The 22,799-nt window shown below is 45.3% G+C and overlaps 1 protein-coding gene across 3 annotated transcripts in view; it reads right to left on the bottom strand.

Moving 5' to 3' along the window:
* Positions 1-3,187: 3,187 nt before the first annotated feature.
* ADCK1 (aarF domain containing kinase 1) overlaps positions 3,188-22,799 on the bottom strand; it is a 72,695-nt gene continuing 53,083 nt past the window's right edge. For all 3 annotated transcript variants that reach the window (XM_063160202.1, XM_063160201.1, XM_063160203.1), the window contains exons 6-11: positions 21,985-22,143; positions 18,695-18,811; positions 9,766-9,915; positions 9,338-9,535; positions 5,510-5,703; positions 3,188-4,182 (exon numbers count right to left, since the gene is read on the bottom strand). In XM_063160202.1, coding sequence (XP_063016272.1) covers positions 4,011-4,182; positions 5,510-5,703; positions 9,338-9,535; positions 9,766-9,915; positions 18,695-18,811; positions 21,985-22,143 — 990 coding nt within the window. In that variant the 3' untranslated portion in view covers positions 3,188-4,010. The remainder of the gene's footprint in view (positions 4,183-5,509; positions 5,704-9,337; positions 9,536-9,765; positions 9,916-18,694; positions 18,812-21,984; positions 22,144-22,799) is intronic.

Genomic DNA, 22,799 nt, shown 5'->3' on the forward strand with positions numbered 1-22,799 from the left:
GCCAGCCCTTCCCTTTCCCTTCCCTCTCCTTTCCTTTTTTCATCCCTCTCTCTGCTCCCATCTGAATGCTGGGCATTGTGGCCCAGCCCACTGTGTGTGACAGCTTCTTGCATGCTCCAGGACCCAGCAGGCTGCCCACACTCCTCTGGAAGCAGGGTACAGGGGCAGATGGAATAGTAGAGGGGGATGCAGGATGCACAGTGGAGGTGGGGGAAGAGCCCTGCCAAGTGATGCTCTGGAAGAGGGAGTCATTGGGAATGACTTTGACACTGGCCAAGCTGCACTCAAGTCACAGTTCATAAGACATATGCTGTGGGAAGCAGCATGTGAATCATTCTGAAGCTTCTACACTGCAACTGCATGAGGTTTGTACACCTCTGCAAGATGCCAGACAGCACCATGCAGCCTTGATCTGCAAATCTAAATGCCACCCACTTGTCATCATTAGCATTCACTAGATGGGCTAGGCAAAGGCTATGCTGCCCAGCCTGGACTAATGCTCTCTCTGACTTTCCTTCAGCTGGATGTGCAGAAGCATGTTCACTTCATACCCAAGATTCCTGGAAGTTTTGCACAGCAACTTCATTTTCCCTGACTGCCCCATTTTCCACCTCCAGCAGATGTAATGATGGCACATCTAAATGCCAGATTAAATATCCACTGGTTTCCCAACACATCTGAGAGCACTGACAGCATTAGGATTGGTGATGCCATAAGGCTACAACAAAGTACTTCATATTGCAGGAGCTGAAAGATGCCCATCAGTTTTGCACCTCTGGCCACAGCTCTAACCCCCATGTTAGTCCTGAGGAAGAGTTGGTGGGGTGCAAGGCTAACATTTAGGGTCTGCACCAAGCTTCATTCACTCACAGCTGAAGCTGGGCAGACAGCAGCCCATGTGCTGCCTGTAAGCAAAGCAGCAGAAGCTGTGTTTGCTGGTGGTGAAAACACCATTAAATGCAGGTTGGAAGGAGAGGCCACGTGTACAAACCTGGTCCAGGTTACTCATGTTTGACAACTGCAAATTGGGATGAGAAAGTGTCTTTTCAAAATCCTGTTAACACATTCACCTCTGAGAGCTTTCAGCAAAAAGACAAGGCAGGAATGTTACAGGGTCAAACACCATGTGTTTGCTTATTCTTTCTTAAGACAAACCTTCATTGATTGACTGTGGGAAGGGTGAGAGCTGAGCACAACTGATGGAGGAGTCCCTCTGCTAACATTGCAACACAGAGCTTCCCAGCAGAGACTAATTACAACAGACAAAGCCCTGCCAAATATTCCCTGTTCTCTGCCTGCTGCACAATGCCAGAAACAGTCTGAGGGGCTGCTGGTTCCCTACCACTTTTAGAGTCAGGACTCTCCTCAGGTAGCAGAACTAGCAGTCATGTGGTGGGATTTTGAGGAGTGAAAGAACATGCATGGCTGAGGGCAGCTGTGATCTTGACAGCCAATGTAAATGACAGCTACAGGGAGCCTCTCCACAACATGGGATCCTCTAGAAATGAGGGCCTAAATGTGGGATGAGCTTTACCCACAGATGCAAAACCCAAACAGTGCTCTGTCAGTATATCCAGCCGTGAACAGGCAAAGGCATTTGCAGAGGCAGCTACAAGGTGAGGATGTGCAATTGGTGACCATTACTAGAGGGTTTCTGGGACTTCAACAAGGCACACCAGGCCAGCTTTCTGAAAGGAGCTCTACTTGTGATAAGAACAAGTCAGGTCCACCCATGCTGGCCAGCCTACCAGCTGTAACTGCCTGAGCAAGGCACAGATTCAGCCAGACTGCTCACATGAGCCAAGATTAGTCATGTACAGGCTGCAGCATCAGTATTCCAGGGCCCCAGTGACTCTCTGTCAACTCAGGAGTCTCATCCTGCAATTACCACCACTCCATTCCCTGATGCCATCATATGACCCAGAAGTCAAGGGAATCTCTGACCTGTCATTGCAGGGGTTGGAGACAAGCTTTGCAAGGACATTCAGTCACACTGGGTTTCTCGTTTGATCTTAGCAAAGATCAGAGAGCACATCACTCCTGCTGCTGCCCCCAAAGCAGGAAGGGCTCAGAGAGCTAATGCCAGGATCAGGTGACTGACTACCCAAAGAGACCTAAAACCCACATTCAGCAATACCTTGTCCAGAACCCTGCCAATCACACACCACTTCTTGGCAGTCCCGAGCCAGCCAGTTCTGCCGACATGCTTGTGCATGTACACAGCCACTGTCTGCACATCTGCAGCCCCTAACCCACATGCCCAAGCCCACCAGCAGCCAGGTACCTTTTCTGGATTACTTTCCTTCCCTTTCCTGCACAGCCACCAAGATGATTGATTTGCCAGGGACTCACACACACACTTACCTGCACTCTGTCCCCTGCTCCCCTTCCCAAGCAAATAAACTCACTTCAAGGTGGGGTCTCACACCTGTGCAAGTTGGAAAATTGTATGGAAACTGGGAGAGTAAATGGCCTTCTTGTGGCTTGCTCTCAGACACAGTTTGGTGTAACCCTCAGCTTAGCAAGCTTTCTGACAGTACATGAACATTCCCATCCTGTCCTTCATACCCCCTTTCACCAAGATAGTTTGAGAAAAGCTGAGATGATGTAAGCAGCCACCTCCATCCACCTTTCCTGGCTAAAGGAATTCTTACAAGCAGCAGAGCTGTATCCCAGTATCTCAATTACGCCTCACATAAAGCAGACCTCTAGGTGAGGCTTTCTGTAGAAAAGACTGCAGAATCAAAGCCATCAGACCTGTCACTTGCACCACCGAGCAAATGGCAGGTTTTTGTCTGGGCCAGAGCAGTAAAACGTCACAGGCAGTGACAAGGTGAAATGCTCACTGTGCCATGGGAATGGTGACATCTCACAGATGTGCTGCAGTGCACTCCCACAGGCAGGGAGCAGGCAGACTCAGCGTGGATCTGGGAAGGGTTTGAGGTGTCCTCCCAGCAGAAAGATGCCTGCTCCTGCATTCCATCCCAACACACATGTGATGCAGTGCCAGAGGACTCGGATGCGGCACAAACCTCTTGGGCAGAGAAGAGACCAAGTGGACATTTTGCTTACAAGGAGTTGCCGGCAGTGCCTGGCATCACTCCCTTGTGGAGAAATGGAAACAGGACTTAGGTTAGAGACCCAAACATAACTCTAGTGCACAGCCAAGCATCCCTCCCCCAAAGTCTTCGATACAACACATTTATTTTGTCATGTGGAAGTATTGTACAGTACATATACATTACCAGCAGTTTATAGCACTGAGCTGTCATTCCTACTGCCTTCCTGGAATTTCAGAAGAGGGGCAAGATCACTGTCCCCTTCTCCCATTTCACCTGCAAAGAAACAGGCCAGGAGAAGTCCAAAAACAGAGGCACTTGCTGACAGGACTGGAGATGAACCTTAGAAACTTGGACTCCCAGTCCACCACTCTCACCATTTGAGTCCTCTTTCCCTGGAGCTAGAAAAGAAAACCCTAGTGACAGCTTTCCACAAGGTCTCACTCCTCTGAGAAACCTTCTGCACACCTAAACAGAAATCAGACTAAGGAGATTGCACAAACTAATAGAAACCCTATTGCATTTTAAAGGGACTTACCACCTCTGAGGGTCTAAGAAATGTTTTGGGGCATTCTAGGTAGGGCTGGGATTCTCTTAAATTCTTTAAGATTGTTTAAGAAAGAGTCAAAGAGGCATTTGCTTCCAGCACAATCCCACTAGAATCTGAGTGGAACTTAACTTGCACAAATGAGGAAAGAAGGTATCCTTACCTGTCTTTCCTGGCACAAGGTGTCATGCACCTACTTTTCCTAAACCACAAAACAATAGGGCTCTGGTACCAACTCAACCTCTCTGTGCCACAGAGGAAGCTAATGCTGTAAAAGAAAAGGACAGTGCAGTGTGTAATGTGGAGTAAGACCCAAAAATAGACAGAAATAGTCAGAAAGACAAATGTGCCATGGAGAGCAGAAGGGAGGGAGGGAGCACCCAGGCCTCTCCCACCAGTTCATGTCAGTATGTGAAATGTTGCATCCGTCTCAGGAGAGCAATGACCCAGTTCCCCAGCTGGGACCCCTTCAGCCACAGAAAGAGTTCATATAAGTTGATCTGCCACAGGCTTAGGGCTTCTGTGAGTGAGATCTGGGCCCTCCTGTAAAGCGAGTGACTCTTGCTCCTCTGGTACCTAGAATGAGAGAAACAGCTGCATTAGATCCAGCAGGAAACAGCCCAGGAGGCAGAAGGCCTGTCCTACATCTTCTGCACAACTGACGCTCCCCAGGGGTGGCAATATCTCCCCATCTGGAGAATTCCCAGGGAGCAGGGATTTTCTCTAAGCAGTGCTTCTGAGGAGCTGGGGACCACCTTTCTTAGAATGAAACTGGCAGAAGAGACAGCCTGCTCCCTTGAGAACTCAGTTCTCTTCCCACTGTGTGTAGTGATCCTGGGACATGGCATTCCTCTGCTTCTAGGCCAGCTTCACCTCAGCTCACAGAGACAGGTACACACTCCTATTGCTTTTCCTGGTAGCACACTTTTAAGAGTCCAGCAATCCTGACATACAGACTCCAGGAAAAGTATTTCTTCGCCTTTCTTTAGCAGGGGCTAATTGGGATTCATAGGTCCCTCATCAGCCCAAGATTTCATCTACAAGGAGGAAGAATCTGAGGCAGAAGTGCATTGATTCATAAGACTCACAGAGGGAAATCACTTGCACAACTCCTGTTCCTGGCTTTTAAACATCACCCTGATCTTCAGTCAGCCCAAGCCCCTCAATCAGGCTGCAGTGAACTTTCAGATCTATGCTACACACAAATACTGCCTAGTGGCAATGCCTATAATGGGCAAGAAGCCCCTTCTCCTCCTCTGGGGGGAAAAATCCTAAACCCTTAACCTAAGGCCTCTGACTCTAACCCCGTCTCTAGCCCCAGGGTGACAGGCTTGTTCTCTGGAGAGGATGATGGGTGTAAGAACAGCACAGACAGAGGCTGAGATGTGTAACTGAGCAGGGGTAGGACCACAATGAGAGGAAGAGATCCACAGCTAACAATAACAGGTCAAGAGGTTGAGTCAGAGCCTTGTCAGGCTCCCTGAGTGAGGCCCTAATAAGCCTTAATGGCCCTGATTAGCCTGGAACCACCCCCAACCCTCTGCTCATAGGCCCAAGAACTTCAGGTAATCTCAGACCTGCACCTTCAGTTCCTGCCTGAGCTACACTGGGAGAGTAATGGTCCTCTGCTCATGCCCTGCTGTGAAGCCCCATGGCCTGGACCTCAACTCACATATTGACCTCTTCACTTGACCTCAGCCCTGTCTGGTCACCATCGACCTGCTTGACAACCACCAGACACAATCTACAGATGGAGTTTCTGGTTTGTTCTTAGAGCTGCACCATCACAAGGATTCTGCCTTATCATGTGAACTTTTGACTGGATCCAACCACCATCTCAGGGTCTGTCCTGCAGCTCCTGCTGCTCCTTGTCTGGCCTCTGATGCCTGGCTAAGAGACTCACGTGGAAACAGCTCTGATGCAGCAGCGAGACATGTTGAGGAAGGAGCTGGCACTGGCCCGTGTGTGCAGGGCTGACTCAATCCCCCTTAACAAGTCGTTGGTCTTCAGCAGCAGCAGCATCTGGCGGGGAACGTTGTTGAGGAGCTGGGTGATCTGGGGCAAGTAAGCAGCAGCGTTGGACCGGATCTCCATGTCCTGTGGCCAGCCAGGTCATGTCAGGGAGAAAGGAGAGAGCAGGTGAGAGTAGATGGCAAATTCAGGTCCAGATGCAGCTGAGATTGGCCAGGAAGAGAACAGTGTTTTAACAGACCATGACAGTAGGGCAGAAGCTACAGAGCTCTGTCTGCTTTCCTGCAGACACTGGGAACAGCACTCATAGCACAGATCACTCTTGCCATATCCCGTCTGCCCCTCAGTGAGGTAAGGACCCATCCTCTCACTGGCAGGATTAATAGCCTCTCAGGAGAACACTCACTGCTGTCTTGGTTCTTAGTCCTAGGCAGCCTGCAGCAACCAGATCTCAATATTGCCCTTGGAGACTTCTCACCTCACCAGCCCCAAAACTGGCAGAGTTGAGGTAGCAGAATTGCTCAAGAAGGTGGAGGCATGCTGCAAAGACAACCAAGCTGCTTGGTCTTCACTGCCCCATGCAACTCATGGTTCTATGTTATATTGATGAAGCCATTTCCACGGCCTAGTTTAGTCCTCTGTCCTCAACACAATTCAGCAGAGGTGAGAAAAAAATTATGCAGTTAAGCACCATGTTAACCCAAGAGATAAAAATCATCAAATTGTCATCTGTCAGATCTAGATTTATATCCTGTATGACAGCAGCCAGTAGCAGATAATTAAGGAAAGAGGGTAAGTTCAAGGCAATCCTTCATTTTCTCTCGTTCTCCAGATTCCAACATATTGCCTACTGAAAGAACTCAATGATAACTTAGGGACTACAGCCTGAGCCATTTAAGATGAGCTCCTCTCCAAATACAAGCCACCACAGCATGCAGGACAGTCAGCCATGCCTCTTCTTCATGTTTTTAGATCTGAGAGCTCCCTCACCATCCCAGCAAATGTAGTGTAGCTGGGAGCTGATCCTATATGCATACCTTGTCCCCACCTCTTCCTACAGAGGCTACGACATGAATCATGACATGAAATCCAAAAACAAATCTCTGGGACATCTGAAATCTACAAAATCCAGGAGGACAGTAAATAACTTCATACAGGAAGGAGGCTCCTTTGTGGGAAATGACAGCTCTAATGCCTTCTCTTCTCTGGAATGAGGGATGGCCTCTATTGCATGACGTGGGATCTCACGCTCTTTGTGAACTTCAAACTTATTATAAAGTAACAGACCTGCACAAACTGGGTGTGCAGGTCATGATGGTCAGTGATGTACACAGCTCACACACCACCATGGTTGCTGCTGACAAACCAATCTTTGTGTCCTCCTGCCTCCATCACTAACCAGATACACAAGGCTTCAGCAAGAAGATGCTCAGCTCTCCTAAACGTTGTTTTGTTCCATTATTTGTTGGCAGAAAATTCCTCCCTGATTATCTCTTATGCCTTTCCCCAGCCAGCATTATTGCAGAGCTTACATTATTTTCCAGACATAGGTTTTCTTTTCTATTTCTTTTCCTTTTATTTTTAGCTCCAGCTGCTTGTCCACATCACAAAACAACCACATGATCAGTCATCAGAACTGTCACTTTCTGTCAAGGGCAAAGCTTGTGTGCAGAGGAAGAAATAAGCTAAGCCACAGGACCTGAGAAAAGGCCCTTGGCTGCAGCTGCTGAGGCTGCTGCAGGATGCAGCAAAAGACATCATTAAATCAGATGAGATGAGGCTAGCAGCCACCCTGAGCAATCAGCTGTCTGGCCCTGGCTTAAGGCAGGAAAAACCATACCTATGGCAATCCTCTTACATTTGCCCAGCCTGCACCTAAATTCTCCAGTAACATGAATCAAAACCTCCCCAGACCATCTACACTGGCATTTCACTGCTTTGTCACTAGATCTGGCTTTTCTCATGTTTAGCTGTATTTAAACCCATGACTGCTTGTCCTGCTTGCAGCACTCTAAGTGCTGCAAGAAAATCACTTATGAAAATCACTTCTACAATTCTTCCTGACCTGCCTTTTCCAGATTTTTTTCTGACCTAACTTGCTCAGACCTACCTCATGGGTTGCATCTGCTTGGCCACTAGTCCTTGTAGATTCCTACTAGACTTGCCCCAGCTTCATCAAACCTTTCTTGAGATGCAGTGTCCCAGACTGAGTACAGCACTACAGATAAGATTTTGTTTCAGGAAGGTTGTTTCCTTGTCTCACAGGCTATTGTCATGTTGATACATCCTCAGGCACACTCTCTGGAGCTCTGCACTGATGGTACCTGCCTACACAGCGCTCAGCTCTTGCTGCTGATAAAATCTTTCAAATTCACCTCTAAAGTAAGGGCAAGCAGCAGCTCATTTCCTAATGCCACAGCAAATCTGCTCAGCTCCCCATTATCTGCTGCAGGATTATCTAGTTTCAGCATTAATTGTGTCATGTAGGCAAAGACAACAGAGCTGGTTCCATACACGCAATTCAACTCAATGACAAAGTTCATTAGCACACACAGGGTACCATGTAGCTGCAGCTACACCTCTGGTGTAACCTTCACAAGGAAGTTGGGAATAAACATTGCTCACTAACTCAGATTCAACACTGGCCTTGTAGTATTGGAGTCAATGCTGTGCCAATTTGCTTGGGCACCTCTGAATTTTCTTCTGGAGCTACCAGCTTCAGAACTCACCAGATCGAGCACAGATCTGTTAGCTAGTCATTATATGATTTCTGACGTGCAGAAAATTAACTCAGGTAATTGGGAGGGAGGGGGTCCATTACCCAAGATATCTGACCAACTCATTGCTATGGATAATGGCAAGCCAGTACAGCAAATTCTGCCACATCCATCAAAATGAAGGAACTTTTGGAGGAGAATTTCATAGGACAGTATTATAACACTACTTAAATGAATTTCATCCACTCTACTACAGATGTGTGCAGATAAAAGCAAACTATAGGATGCAACACACTTCTGCTTACAGACACTTGTCCATTGGCTGAATCACATTACTTCATGGTCTTCTCTAGAAAGAGCACATAGGCAGGGCTGCTACTATTCTTAAGGTGGGGTATTGTGTGTTACAGGTGTGCAAGGAGGCATGAGAAGGATGCCAGCACGTGTGGATACGAAAGGGTGGAAAATGTAAGTGGCAATTTCCCAGATTTGTAGTGATTGAGTTGACAGGATCTGCAGTTAAGCAACCTTGACTCCAAGTTAATAGGGTTTTTGATTGGGAGATAATTTCCAGGGTTTTTTAGAAGTTTATATCAGCGCTGATAGTCATTTACATGAATAGTGAGAATGCATTACCCTTCTCATGTCTTCCCAATAAACCTTTATATCTCCTGTACCTTATCCTAGCCTCCTTGATGGTTTCCTGCACAGCTGCATTCAACATTTTTTTTAAGAAAAGGACAATCCACTAATATTTCCCCAGCCAGAAATAGTGAATACTTAGGTATTAAAATATTATACAAAATTTAAGCAGCCCATGACAAGTGAATCTGGGAAATTAAATTCAGCCACTATAAAACATATTGCATATTCCAGATGGAGTTCTAGCTCTTTTCTAGATCAGCTATCACTGCAGAAATTGCTACAGAGCTGCCAGGGATTGCCCAGGACTGCTGTACTATCAATGGTCCAAGTGATTTCACCATAGAAAAGTACTGAGGAGAAGCAAGGGCACATGTTAGGGAAGGACACACAAGACCTACCTCACTGGCAGAGACTGGTGACTGGTCAATGCCCCTGTTGACAGATTCCCAAGATCTGGCAGTCAGCATGCAGGCAAAGAGAGGATACAAATCCCCTGCTCCAAGCCGCCGGCTGTACTTCTGCACCCTCTTCATATCGGCCTTGATGAGGGCCTGCCAAAGGCGGCAGTAGTCCATGCGGAATGACTCGCTCAGCACCTGGCAATAGAGACACGGTTCCCAGAAGCCCACAGAGGACAGGAAGCAGGGGGAAAAGTCTTCCATCCCTTACTTCTGCCCTATTCTCCACTTCAGAGTCATAAAATACCATTAGAGCATTATGGAAGTATTAGGAAAAACTTATTCATATGTGCTTAGAGGGGCAAGGCTGCAGCCTGATGCCCAAAGGCAGCTTCACAAGGCCCTGGAAGGCCCTCATACCTACATACCTGGTAGAGCCCATGATCCAGGAGGATAATGTGAGCTTTGCCAGAGGCTGGGCACTTCTTCACTAGCACATTGCCTGGGTGTGGGTCACAGTGCACAAAGCCATTCACAAAGATCATTTCACTGTAGAGCTTCCCCAAGTTGCGAGAGATCTGTGAGGAGACAAGAGATGGTCACACGCTGCCACCCACAGTAGGGTGCCTGCCAGGGAGGGGAGGCAGCCTGTGTGACAACCCAGGAAGCAAGGGTCTGTACATGCTCATATCCCTACACAAGCTCCCGCAACTCCTCACACTGATGGAGGCACAGGGTGGCTGCGGGCATCAAAAGTTAGCAGGGTGGTCCAGGGCATTCAGGGAAGGATCCATGCAGGAAGCACCATGAAGGTGTTTGTGGGAACACAGGTTATTTAAAGCCACTTGTCAAGCACAAAAAAAAAAAAAGAGATAGTACCTGTGGGTAGGAATGGGGTTTCTGGTAATGAGGAGGAAAGTGGGACAGCAGAGAGCGGCAGACATGCATTTACAGGGAAGGTAGGGAAATTGCTGCTGGGTGAGTAAGACTGCTTGGAGGAAGACTCAGGTGCTTCCACTCATGGATGGCAGCAGGACACGGTGAAGAAGGGGTGAGGGAAGACTCAGCTAGTCAGTCTGCCCACCAGAATGAACATGGACTCCCTCTCCCCTCCCTCCATTCTCTCCATCACACTGTCCCCCATTTTGCCTCTTCCGTTCCTCAGACCCATGCTAATCTGATTTGCAATGTCTGTGAAGATGAAGAAGCAGAGAAAAGCTGTTTAAAACATCCTATCAGTGCTGTGTCCCTCCATACTATTGCTCCTTATCACGAAGAGATGTTATTAAAGTTAAAAACCTCCTAGGAGAAAGCAAACATCCCCAGGGCACGAGATCAGTCCCTTGCCCTGCACTAACACAGCAGCCTTGCCCTGCCATCCCTCCACCAGCTCTCCCTACCATCCCAAGAGGCACAGTGCTCCACAGCAGAGTGCTGAACAAGCAATTAAAAGACAGTTGTTATAAATTATTCCAAGCATATCTCCAGACACACTCTGTAAGCAGCAAACTGGCAGCTGTCCCCATAAGCAGAGGTGGTAGAAGAGGTAACAGGGATAGTAATGACAACTCATCCTGCAGAAAACCAGACAGACAACAAAGGGCTTGCTTTACTCTGAAACATGGCGACCTCTGAGAGGAGCATTCACAATGAATAGTGGCCAAGTAAGTAACTAGAAATAAGGAAAAAGAACAAGAACCCTTCCTGCAGCACACTAACAGGGACAGTGGTAGGATCAGGTGAAACCATCCTCTGTCCCTCAGGTGGGACCTGGAACCACTGCTGAACCACGTGAACGCTGGCCCGCCCCACGATGAATCACCCACGCTGACGAACAGCACAGCCCTGTGATCTCCTGTACTGCAGCTTCCCCAATGCCATGCAGGTGTTATTTTAAGTACTGACTGAGGGGAGTGATGTTTCCCTTCTGAATCACCAGCAGAGATCACCAGAGCCATGAAGTGACCCTTACAAGTCTCCTTGATCGGCAAGCTCTAAAATTAGATAGGACCAATGTACCAGGTGCTGTGATCTCATATAAGAGCTGAGTAGCCCTTGCTGACAGCCCAAGGACATGCCAAATAGTCTGCTTTAAGCCCATCACATAACTCATTCACAAAGCCTCCCAGGGACCCATACACCAGAAGGAATGGACTCAGACATTATGACCGATGACAGCATCAACCCTGACACTGGTGCACACACTGGGCTAACCACACTCGGCCCTCACTGTCTCAGCTGTTTGTCTTCCAAGAGCATGGAAAAACACAGGATTTTAGAAGATGAGGACTTGGGGACAATCTGGGGCCCAAGATGATGCCTCATACCCACTGAACACAAGTCCAGACAAGGACTGGCAGTTCTGCAAACCTATTGATTGGTCGTAGCTGAAGAGGTTGTGAAATCTCTATCCTTAGAAGTTTTACAGACCTGACTAGCTAACACCCTGAGTAAGCTGGTCTGACCTTATAACTGACCCTGCCTTAGAAGATTTGATAGAAACCTTCCTGAGGTTCCCTTCCAAATCCAAATATCCTAGGATCCTACAAACACCTCTCACCTGGTTATCCATGCCACCCTCATTAACAGCATCTTATGATACGGCTGCAAGTTCCATATGCAGAGATGGTTCCCCCATCCTGAGTCACCATCAGCAGAAAAGTGACTAAATAGACCTATGGTCACAGTCTCTTGCAGCCCATAGTGCAACACAAAAGCAGCTTGAGATCCATCTTCCCATCCTCCCATGAAACAGAAGGGTCATATCTCTGCTCAGACTCACAGGCTGGATCATGGGAAGAAGACAATGTTCACTGCAAGATCCCCATCCTCTCGCTCTTCCCTGCTGTTCTTTAGTTACCTATTCCCGAACATACAACCTTTACTATCTCCAGTATCTTCAACTAAACTCTGACTTCTTTAAGACATATGAATGTATTCTGTACTATTTCATTAGCATACAGAAGATATGTTACAGAGATTTATGATGCAATCATATTTCTGCAAACAGTCTTCACTTTCAGAAAAAAATTACCATGGAGTTGTGGCGCACACTAAAGTATTTTCACATAATTTTGTCTGTTGCCATACCTCTAAAATAGGATACAAAATAAATTAAGACAGAAAGCAACAATACTGTCAAATTCTAAACAAAATAGGAAGCTTTACACTCTAGGTCTTAAACTGTAGTATGTGAATAGCAACATATCATAATTCAGACAAAGGGAGTTCACATTTCTTGAGAAAAAGTTACGGAAAAAACCATGAAACTTTTATATACATTAATTTCTCAGTACTGTGCCTTGTCACTTCATGCCCTTATTCCACCCTTACTAAGAAGGCCACTGGATAAATAATAACTACAGAATTCACTTTGGAAGAATACGGCTAGGTGAAATGAGAAAACAGACTTATGAAAACTTCCGCTCAGGAGAAGGGAGGAATTCAGCACACATTTAGGCTATGTAAGACCTCAGGTGCATCACAAATTAGAAAAAAGGTTGCAATGATTTACAGAAGCAAAGACCACAGTTAAAACACAGGCTTTTTGTTATGACACAGACAGGTCATCAGTCCTTTCCCTGTGTATCATCCAACAAAAAAGGTCTTTATCATTACCAGTGTCCCCACCAGTGTCCCCCAGCATTGTTCTGCTGCACACTGTAAAAAAATAATAATCAGTCTTGGAATTCTGCATTCACTTCCAGATACCTCATTAACTCAAGAGATGCAGACTACACAGAGGGAGTTCAGAAAAAGCAAATAAATGAGCAGGATGCAGGAGGCATTTACTTGGGATAAAGATTAAAAGAGCTGAAGATTCCAAAGCTGGCTAAGGGATGGCAGAGGAGGAACAGTCTACCAGTTAGGAGGTTTGAATAGCAAGGAAGCAGAAGCACCTGTAGCTCTGCATGCGCTACAAGAAATACAACCAGGTAAAAGCGGGTGTCATGAATGGCATAATTTAGGCATAACACATAAGAACAAAAACTATGCTGATCAGCAAGCAGAGCTTAGCTTGATATATCAGGATGACATCAGGCTCTGGGTCTGGCCAGAGGCATGCCTCTGCCTATTGCCAGAAGGAGTGTTATTGCCTAAAAGAAGCTAAATTTGCCTGTCTGCGCTGCAGCAGAACACGATGACTACAGTCACCAAGTGAGCCTGTGGCCTTTACCAGTCAATGTAAATACCAACCTGCCATTGCCAAATTATATGACATGACCATGACATTGTGTCAGGCAAACCACACATTTTCAGCCCAATGTTTTCATTTTGAAAAAAAACAGAGCTGAGGAATAAACAGATTGCTGACAACAATCAAGCAATGGAGTGACAGATACATGTATATGAGCTGGACTTCAGAGCAACCTAAACACATCACCCAAGTGCTTTTTACCTACTCAATCTGACTTTCCACTTGACATTGCTCCTTTTATTCCTTTCTACCACTTCAGTCCTCAGGGTCAACAAGTGCTTTTGCTACTCTGGTCCTCCTCTACAATGTCAGACCTCCCAGCTTGGTGTCATCAACAATCTCCTTGATACAGTTTTGTTTGTGTTCAAGTCATTGCCAATCTGTTTAATGAGATTTGTTTGAAGAGCAAATCTCATTGCTTCTATGAGTTTCTTACCTGCTTTGCAATTTCCCTACTAATCCCCACTTTTTCTTGGTAATGGAGTCATATCCAGTGTACTAAATATTTTAACAAGTGCACCTACTGCATTTCTGTCACCTAACTCAGAGGATCCCAAGCTGTAGTGCAGGTACCAGCAGTGATATATGCAGCCAAAATATGTTGCTGCCATCAGTTTTGAAAGCTAGACAACCTGTCAGCCTTGCCCCTCTATGCAACTCCCCCCTCAACAAATCAGCACACCCACTGACAGAGCAACGTGACAGTAACAAAACTCTAGAAAGTCCATCACAAGTGAGTGTCTTTAAAAATACCAACATACAAAAATTACCAAGAAACCTCTCAGGAAAGAAAGAATGCATGTAAATTTGAGTTTATGAGCATTCCTACAGTAAAAACCACATATATCATGCTCATGGGTAGAATGATATAATGCAATGTAACAAACCAGCTTGGGTTATCTGGGGAAAGTCACTGATGCTTTCTTTCCTGGACTTGTGAGCAAGCTGGAGTGGTTCTGGCTCTATGCCTCTAACTGACACGAAGAAGAAAGGCAAAGAAAAAAATACTGTGTCATGGTCCTATATTGATGATCTCACTGCCTGCCCCTGATAAGTCCTAGATGAAACTGCCTGATAGGGCATCATCCCTTCCCATCCTACCTCCATCTGTGACTGTCTCTTTAGATCAGGAGGAGATACTAGTCTCTGGCTTTAATTTGGCTGTAATATTTGCCAATTATTTTAAGAGATGGCGACACTAACTTCTATTGATCTCATTAAAAGTAAAGGTCGTTGTGCAGCTCATTTCTCAGGGCTCAATATTACCTCCTCCGGCCAAAATAATAGCATTGATTTTGGAACCTTAATCGAAGGTTAATTGGATTGAAGACTGTATTGGGTTTTTGCTTGCTTTCATTGTTGTTATTACAGCCATTGTCTAAGGTTTTGCTTAATCCTGCTACAGCAATTCTGGCCAATTAAACTGGTGTCAAATTAGCAAAGGGTGTGGATGGAGAATAGCCACAATTTGAAGCCTTCTCTGCCTCTGCTCTGAAATGGCTCTGATCCATAGTAGATTAGGATGGTCACACAAGAGATCTGATTTCATACCCTGTGATCCACTTGTGAAGATCAAAAGTGCTCTGTTAGGCAGTTCTATTACTATGCTGTGATCTAGCATCACAGCAAGATGATGTCTGAACACACTTGATGACCTGAAGATACAGGAATAGTTTTTAGGACTCCTGGAGCACACTCCCAGCATGCCCCATATTCTCTGTTGAGGACTCAGGAAATTATTTTCATGCTCAATGCTCTGTCTTCCATGGCATGTAGGTGGGGAGAAATACTCTGATTCATTCACCCAGGGAACTGAGGGACTAACTTATCAAGTTTGCACAGATTCTCAAAAGGGCACAGCTAGAGAAGACTAGTCATTGTTTTTTTATTTTTTCTTGCATCTCTGTCAGACCCAAAATGACCATGGGGATCATTTCCCTTGGTTTTAAATGCAGTTGTATTTCCTTGGATTTAATGTAAAGCATCTTGTTGAGACTTAAGCAATTGATTGACATCGATGCTCAATACCAACTTTCAGTAAGAAACAGGTCTGTGTGTAATTTAACTCTTTTACCTGGTGTCTGTGCACAGTTCAAAAGCTGAAAATAGCAGAGGTCACTACTCCTGCTTATCAGTGCCTTGTGAATTTCACTAAGCTTCAGACAAGATGAAATGTAAGAGAATCTGCAAAGAAACCTCTCGTCAGACTAACTCAGTAAGTGCAAAGAGCAAGAATAGCCATTTTCCCTAGAAACGGTGTTCTTTATGCTCTGCTTCATCTAACACTTGAGTGTTATAAGCACAAATACTTCAGACATGAGAGGTTTCCACTGCTGACAAAAGGATCCCACCCTGGGAAATCCCACTTAAATTTTAGCAGCTACACAGCTACAGCTCCTGACTCTTGGCAGAAGGGTAAATCCCACACTGAAAGTCTATTTCAAGTTGCAAAGCCGTCAGCTACAGGAAGGTACCCGGCTCTTTATCGAGCTAAGAGATAGTGTTTCAGTGCAGAATCCATTTAGTAACAGAAAGAAGGAAAACAACACAGTAGGATGGAGTAACAGATGGCAATAATTGCACACAGTAGCTCATCTTAAGTACCTTAGCTGTTTGCTTTCAATTCTCAGCTGGACAAAACACTTTTCTGACTTGTGAATCAACCATGGCGCGTGACCAGGCTCTTAGCAAGCTGAAGTACATGGCATTGTTTCCTTTCCGACTCAAATCCAAATCAGGCTGATCATGGGGACTCTTCACTTGGCTACCTGAGCTGGCTGGTTGGTTTGAGGCTATACAGCACATGCCATGAGCACATCTAGAAGTTCCGCAGGTCCTAGAGCCCACTGATACAGCAGCCTCTGCAGTGACAGGCAGAGAACTCACGAAGAAGGATGGAGAACACATGTGGCAGACCAAAGATAATGTTAAGATTCGTATGCAAATACAAATGAATCTGGTATAATCAGAATGGATACAAAAGGAATGTTTGTGCCATTTGGGATCTTCTTTAAAAATCCATGCTCTAAGTAGCCTTGCTGCCCTTCCTTTCCTCCTGTATATAGTATGCTACAAACCCCTTGAGAGCCCCCAGTCTAATTTTTCTCTCTTCCCTGCTCTACCCACTTCTTCCAAATATTCCTTCCCAACTAAGACTGCAAATGTTGTGTTTTAAAATAGGAAGAGTCCAGTTTCCAGATGCTCCCTTCTTAGCCCTGCCATGTTCTAGTCTTCCCTTAAAATTCCTGCCGTCTCATTCTTGGTAACTCCCTTCTCCAGATTTTCCTTTCACCGTCAATATCCCAGTTGCATGCTCCTCCTCAGTTACACTACAGTGTACAAGTACACTTGTACATGAATAAGTAACTGTTCCACAGGCAGATATTTCAATGTTTGCACTTGTCTTTAGAAATCAAAGCCTTCTCTGATTAAATGCCATTACAATCCAGCACTTGGACGGATCCAGAGAGATTAATGTGCTTTTGGGCAGCTTTAATGATAATCCTGCTACAGACGGTATTAAGTAAATGTCAGTAACCTGGTTTGAAGGGAGCTTTCACCTCAGGGATCCTTTCCATTTAGAGGAGAGAGGCTCAGCTTGCTTTTCAAGGCTGCATTGTCACAAAAAAGAAATCCTGCTTAGTGAAGACTCCTCTTCCTCCACACCATAAAACAAAATGGAGTAAAATGATAGAGGGACTGATAAAACAAATATATTTGGGTGATTTATAGGGAGCTAATGCATCTCTTGAAAGGCAAGATTGCTGTCATATTACAAACCAGATCACAGGAAACCTGGGTTGCCACCCCCTCCTCATGCTCCTTTCAGGGTCTGCTGCCTTTTTGCCCATCTCCCCACTATGCCATACAGTCCTTTACCCAGGGAAACAACAGCAGCAGCCAATAATTAACCTAGGCAACCTTGTCCCCATCTGCTGCACCTTGCCACAGGATAAGTCTGGGACGTGCACTGCCCCTACCTCATCTTACTGTGGCCATAATAACAGATCTCTTTTCCCATCACATTATTCTGTCTGGCTCAGTATTCCCCCCTTTCTACCTTGCTTTGTTGGCAATCATTAATTTCAGGAGATGGGGAGAGAAAAGGAAGAAAGAAAATTCAGTCCTACCACCGAGCTGAGTAACATCCTCTACCTGACAGATGGCTGGAACTCTGAGGCTTATACTTTGCAGTAGTAGAAGTCTGTTGACACCTTTTTAAAAATTACTTCTTAGCTATTATTTAGAGACTAGTTCAGATTCAGGAAAGTATGTGATTTCACTGCTGCATAGATGTATTGTGCCAAGTCATCACAAAACAACCTTCCCAAAGGCATGAATAAATAAAAAAATTAGCAAAAATTTTCACCCTACATTACTCCTATCACAAGCAAAAGCCTCTGCAAGTTAGCACAGTTGTAGAGAAACAACTAATTTCAGTTTTTCTATCTCCAGCAGTCTGAGAAAATTCAAAGAAAATCCTAGGGAGCTACACTATGCTAACTACCTCAGTCTCAAAATGGACCTGCTGTCTGAGATCTATGAGGAAGCCCACCTCAAAATCTAAATGTACATATTGCTCAAGAGCCCTTCTGTTAATACATCAAAATAAGCCCTTCTGACTCTCAAGACTTGAGGAATATTCACTCTTCTATCTGAGCTAGATTTCACCTCTGCCGATAGTGGAAGTATAGGATAAACTCACTCAAAGAAACAACTGTCTCACTTTGGACCAGTTGACTAGGCCAGATGAATGGAGCTGACCACGTTTTGCTACAGACAGAACTTTTCAAATCTTAATAACAAACTTCATGAGATAAAAATAATCAGAAACTGAAGTTGTTCCTTTAGGGTAACAGGAACATCCATCTTGGAACAAACCATGAGTATCTTTAATGTAAGAGCATGGTCCTCTTTCACTATGTCTCCTTGAAGATCTTCCTAGTTCTGCAGCCTACAGGAAAGTGTTCCTCAAAAGGGATTATGTACTTTTCCAAAGAGCACAAGAAAAGAGATCTCTCAGACTGATTGCTCCCTTCACATCTTTGTGTACTTATTCTTCTCTCCCATCCCATCCTGTCAGCCTCCATTTTGCATCAAGGTCAAAATCAGTTCTGCACTGCTCAGCACGCCCAATTCAAAGATGGCTGAGAAGTTACCTCATTGACATTGATGCCATTCCTCTCCATATAGGCCCTGTCATTCACTTGTCCCCCTTCCATAAACTCCATGAGAAGGACACGGCTTGTGGAGAGCTCCCAGTAGATCCTAGGGACCTGAAACAGAAACAGATGGGTTAGGTCAAGCAACAGCTTGGGAAAGGAAGAAGAATATATCACACAAATCCCAGAAAAGGAGTAAAAATGGAAGCAGCTGAGGTGAGGACTGGCTTTTTTGATGAGCACAAGGGAGGTAAATTCATCCATCAGCCTCTTCCACAGGACAGCAGCAATGTGTAGAAGGATAATACAGCAATTCAACTACTGTAGGATCTGATCTCATGCAACATTTCTGACCACGCTCTACAGGATTCTGACCACCTCCCATTCCCAGTGATGTCTAAGATACCTTTCTTACCTGCTCTGCAGTTCCTCTAGCTGGGCTGTTTAACTAGTACCTATTGCAAGTTTCTGAATCATCCACTCAGCTCCTTTAGACAGGAACTGCATCTTGTTTGCTACGCACAGTGTCCACTTACGCAGCTTTAAAAATTATAAGCCTTCATCATAAATTGTATCTCCGCAGTGCCCCCTGGAACACGCATGCCTTTGAGCTGACAAACCCTGCATACTTAGGCCATCTGCAATTGAACTGGGAGAAAAATCGAGTGTCACAAATAAGGGACTTGTCACAGAAACCCTGTGAGACCCTTAATTATCTTATTGCAAACAACACAGTAATGAGTGTAAAATGTCAAAGCAGTTTTCATTCAAGTGGGAGATCAAGCTGAGTGAGGTACCAGAGAAGAAGTCTGGTGTCATCCAGGGAGGCAGTGACAAAAGTGTCACTCAGGCTGGCTCCCCATTTTCCAGCCTCCCTCTCTAGACAAATTTCTCCCATGCTGAAGCCCCTATTGTCAAGAGCCATTTTGCTGAATTCCCTTTCGAAGTTCCTCATGTTACTGTGCTGACCAACCCTCAATCTGCCCAAATCTGCTTTTGCACATGGGTGAAGCCACATATGTGCATTTTAGCAAAGACATAAGGGAGCTCCAGCCACTCTCATTACTGTGCCCCCCATTACTATGACAGACATATTAATTTTAGATCATACAAATAGTAAGCCAGCTGTGCAGTCCCTTCTCCTCATCCTCCTGATTCAGCCATGGACTCAGGATCCGCACCTTAGAGCAGGAGAGGAAGAGGTAAGAGTTGTTGTCCATCAACCGACCAAAACCAGGGGATGACCAGCCAGGCCACTGTAGCTCATCATAGCTCCTGAACAAGCAGCATTTGTTGCTTTTAACTCTTGACAATATCCCAGTCCCTTACAAACTAGCTGCTTCCCTCCTATTCCTGTCCTAGAGAAACCACTTCTACTTTACCACGTGTGTGCCACTTTAGATCAAAGGCTCCTTTGCTGAGTAATTTCAGCGTCTCTCAGTCCCATCTTTCAACACCCCTGGTTATACTCTGCATGTGAACCTTGCTTAGGCTTTGATGCCACTTTGAGTAAGGGAGATTCAGACACTCACAGCCTTCCCAGCTTATCTGCATGCCCATTCTCTGCAGTTAGATTGGTGAGAAAGCCTGCCAACTCCAAAACTAAGAGTTACCCATCCCATATAGCTCTCTGATCCCTTAGCTCACTTCCAACGACACTCAGTCTTGCCTCAGGATTTACACAGGCAAGTCAGTGGGCTTGTAAAGCGCTATTCATGCTGGCGGAGATGCCTCTCTCAATCACAGCCAAATTCTTCAGTGATTTTTTTAATTACTCACAGATGTTTGGCTCTAATGCTTGTGTGTGGAAATAATTTATCTCTGGCTTTAAAAGCTCAAACAGGTTCACAGCACAAAATCTACTTCTCAGCTTTCTGGCATGTTTAGGAAAATTTATGATACAGAAACCAAATTCTTCTGCTGCTTTTAGGTGATGAACATGTCTCTGAATTGGCAGGTCAGATGAGAGGATCCATTATTTAGCCATCTCAAGTCATTTGTTATTGTTACACATATTGATACCATGATAGCTCCTTACCCCAGCAAGGAGGTGATTGGCTGTCTCCAGGGGGATTTACCTCACAGTATGCTACTTACAGTGCAATGGATACGCTCTCCAAGGTGCATCACTTCTGATAGGCACCCACTCAGCAAAACCACTCTGGCCTTCTCTGTGGTGGCTTTTACCTGTGTCTATGGGAAGGCCATTGCTGACACTGGGCTTCAAAAGGACTGCTCCAAAGCTGGCATTAGGGAACATGGAATTACATCTCTTACATGGAAGGAGCAAGGAAAACTTGATAGATCAGCCTGTAAAGCCTAACAAAAACTCACCTTATCTCACACCTCTGTCACTGCTATCTTGGGACTTCTGCATGAACAGGAGGGAACAAGCTCCTTTAGAAGTGTGTATCCATGAAGGTCCACAGGATGTGTTTTTTGCTGCCTTTTTGTGTGTGCCATGGGCACATCAGTGACTGCAACCATGGCACTATATGTGTTTCCAGAAAGCACACACTGGAGGCTTGAGTCTCTTGTATGTCAGCAAAACATTTCAAAGTGCGACTTTGAAGATGTGGCCTTATGTCTTTCCAAGACTGAGATGTGTACATGTCTGGTTGTACTTGAGATATTTATAAGTGACCTAAGTATGAGGCGGGGGAGGTGGGCTAAAAGTATCAGTGGGGAAGACCACACATGAGTGTAATTTGGTTTCTGTATGAAGTGACATGAATGCACTAGCCATAGATGTGTATAAAGGATAAATGTCCAATTCTAGGGTGAGAATGTGCTTTTTTGCAGTAGGAAGGACTCATGTAAATATGCTTTTTCCTGAGATACTACTTGACATCATCAGTTTCAGTCTAGCTTTTCTGTTCTATGTCCATTTTGTGCCCTTAGTTGAAATAGAGCCCAGGGAAAGGTACCACCAGATGGCTCAGTAAAGAATGGCAAATTCACAGTCTCTGAACAAGTTAAAAAAGAAAATTTAAATGAAATTCAGAAGGAAAACTTGGGAAAATGAGCAGCTGGCTCCAGAGGCTGCTGGTCCCAAGCCACCACTCCTGACCCAACAGAGTGCATTCAGTAGGAGACAAACAAGGAGAAAGCATGTCTCAGAGTATTTTCTGGTCCATATTAGCAGAGCAGTCTAGGATGAACAACAGAGAGGGGCTGAACTTCATTTTCCCTCCTTACGTTTCCTCCACTTGGTGAATGAGGGGCATAAGACGTAGAGAGGAAGACTATTAATGCACATACATAGAAAGAAATATGTGTTTCCTCACCTTCAGGAAGTCAAAATTTTTGAGCATTTGAGCAACCTTCTCAGCATTTCTGCCTTCATGGAGGAAATCCAGCTCCAAGGGCAGATTCTTCTTAGCTTCTTCCACCAGCCACATGAACTCAAAATCTGGAAAAATCTGCTTCACAACCAAGAGGAGAATCTGAAAACAAAGAAACAGACAATCAGTTGGATCCTGGCTCCAAAGCCACACAGCAACACACAGTGCTGTTTTGATAGGATCATTCCATGTAACTTACAAATAAAAAAAGCATGTGCTTTTAGGGTTCCTGCAGTATCACAACACAGTGTCATGTCTTGGTCATGTAAAACAAATTCTGGCCTACTCTTCCACAGAGAAAGGCACATCTAGAGTTAAATGACAGCCCACACATCAAAGGGAGGGCAGCCGACTGCTGCCTAGAAGTAAGAGAACAAAGCTCTGGAGAAGAGCCCACGTGGCCAGATCTCACCAAGGGTGTTGCCCTTGTTGAGATCTTCTGAGTCCTATAATTCTACAAGTCATTCTTTGACTTCATTTGAACAGCTCTCAGATAATGTACACGAGGAGGACCAAAAGTAATACTTGTCACCTCTATGTTACTTCTTCCACTGCTGAGCACAGAAAATCCTCTGGGTAGTTCAAAGAAAACAATGGAGTTTGGATACAGTCAGTAGGCTACAGGTCCTTAAATAACACTTCTGGTGGAGCTCAGTGGGCAAGCTGCTCTTCAGCATCAGACAAAGCCATTCTCACAAGGCTGAGGAGGTATTTCCCAAGCATCATATGTTCACCACATGGAATATATGGAATGCTCT

The sequence above is a fragment of the Melospiza melodia genome, chromosome 6 (genome assembly GCF_035770615.1).
Source record: "Melospiza melodia melodia isolate bMelMel2 chromosome 6, bMelMel2.pri, whole genome shotgun sequence".
NCBI lineage: Eukaryota > Metazoa > Chordata > Aves > Passeriformes > Passerellidae > Melospiza > Melospiza melodia.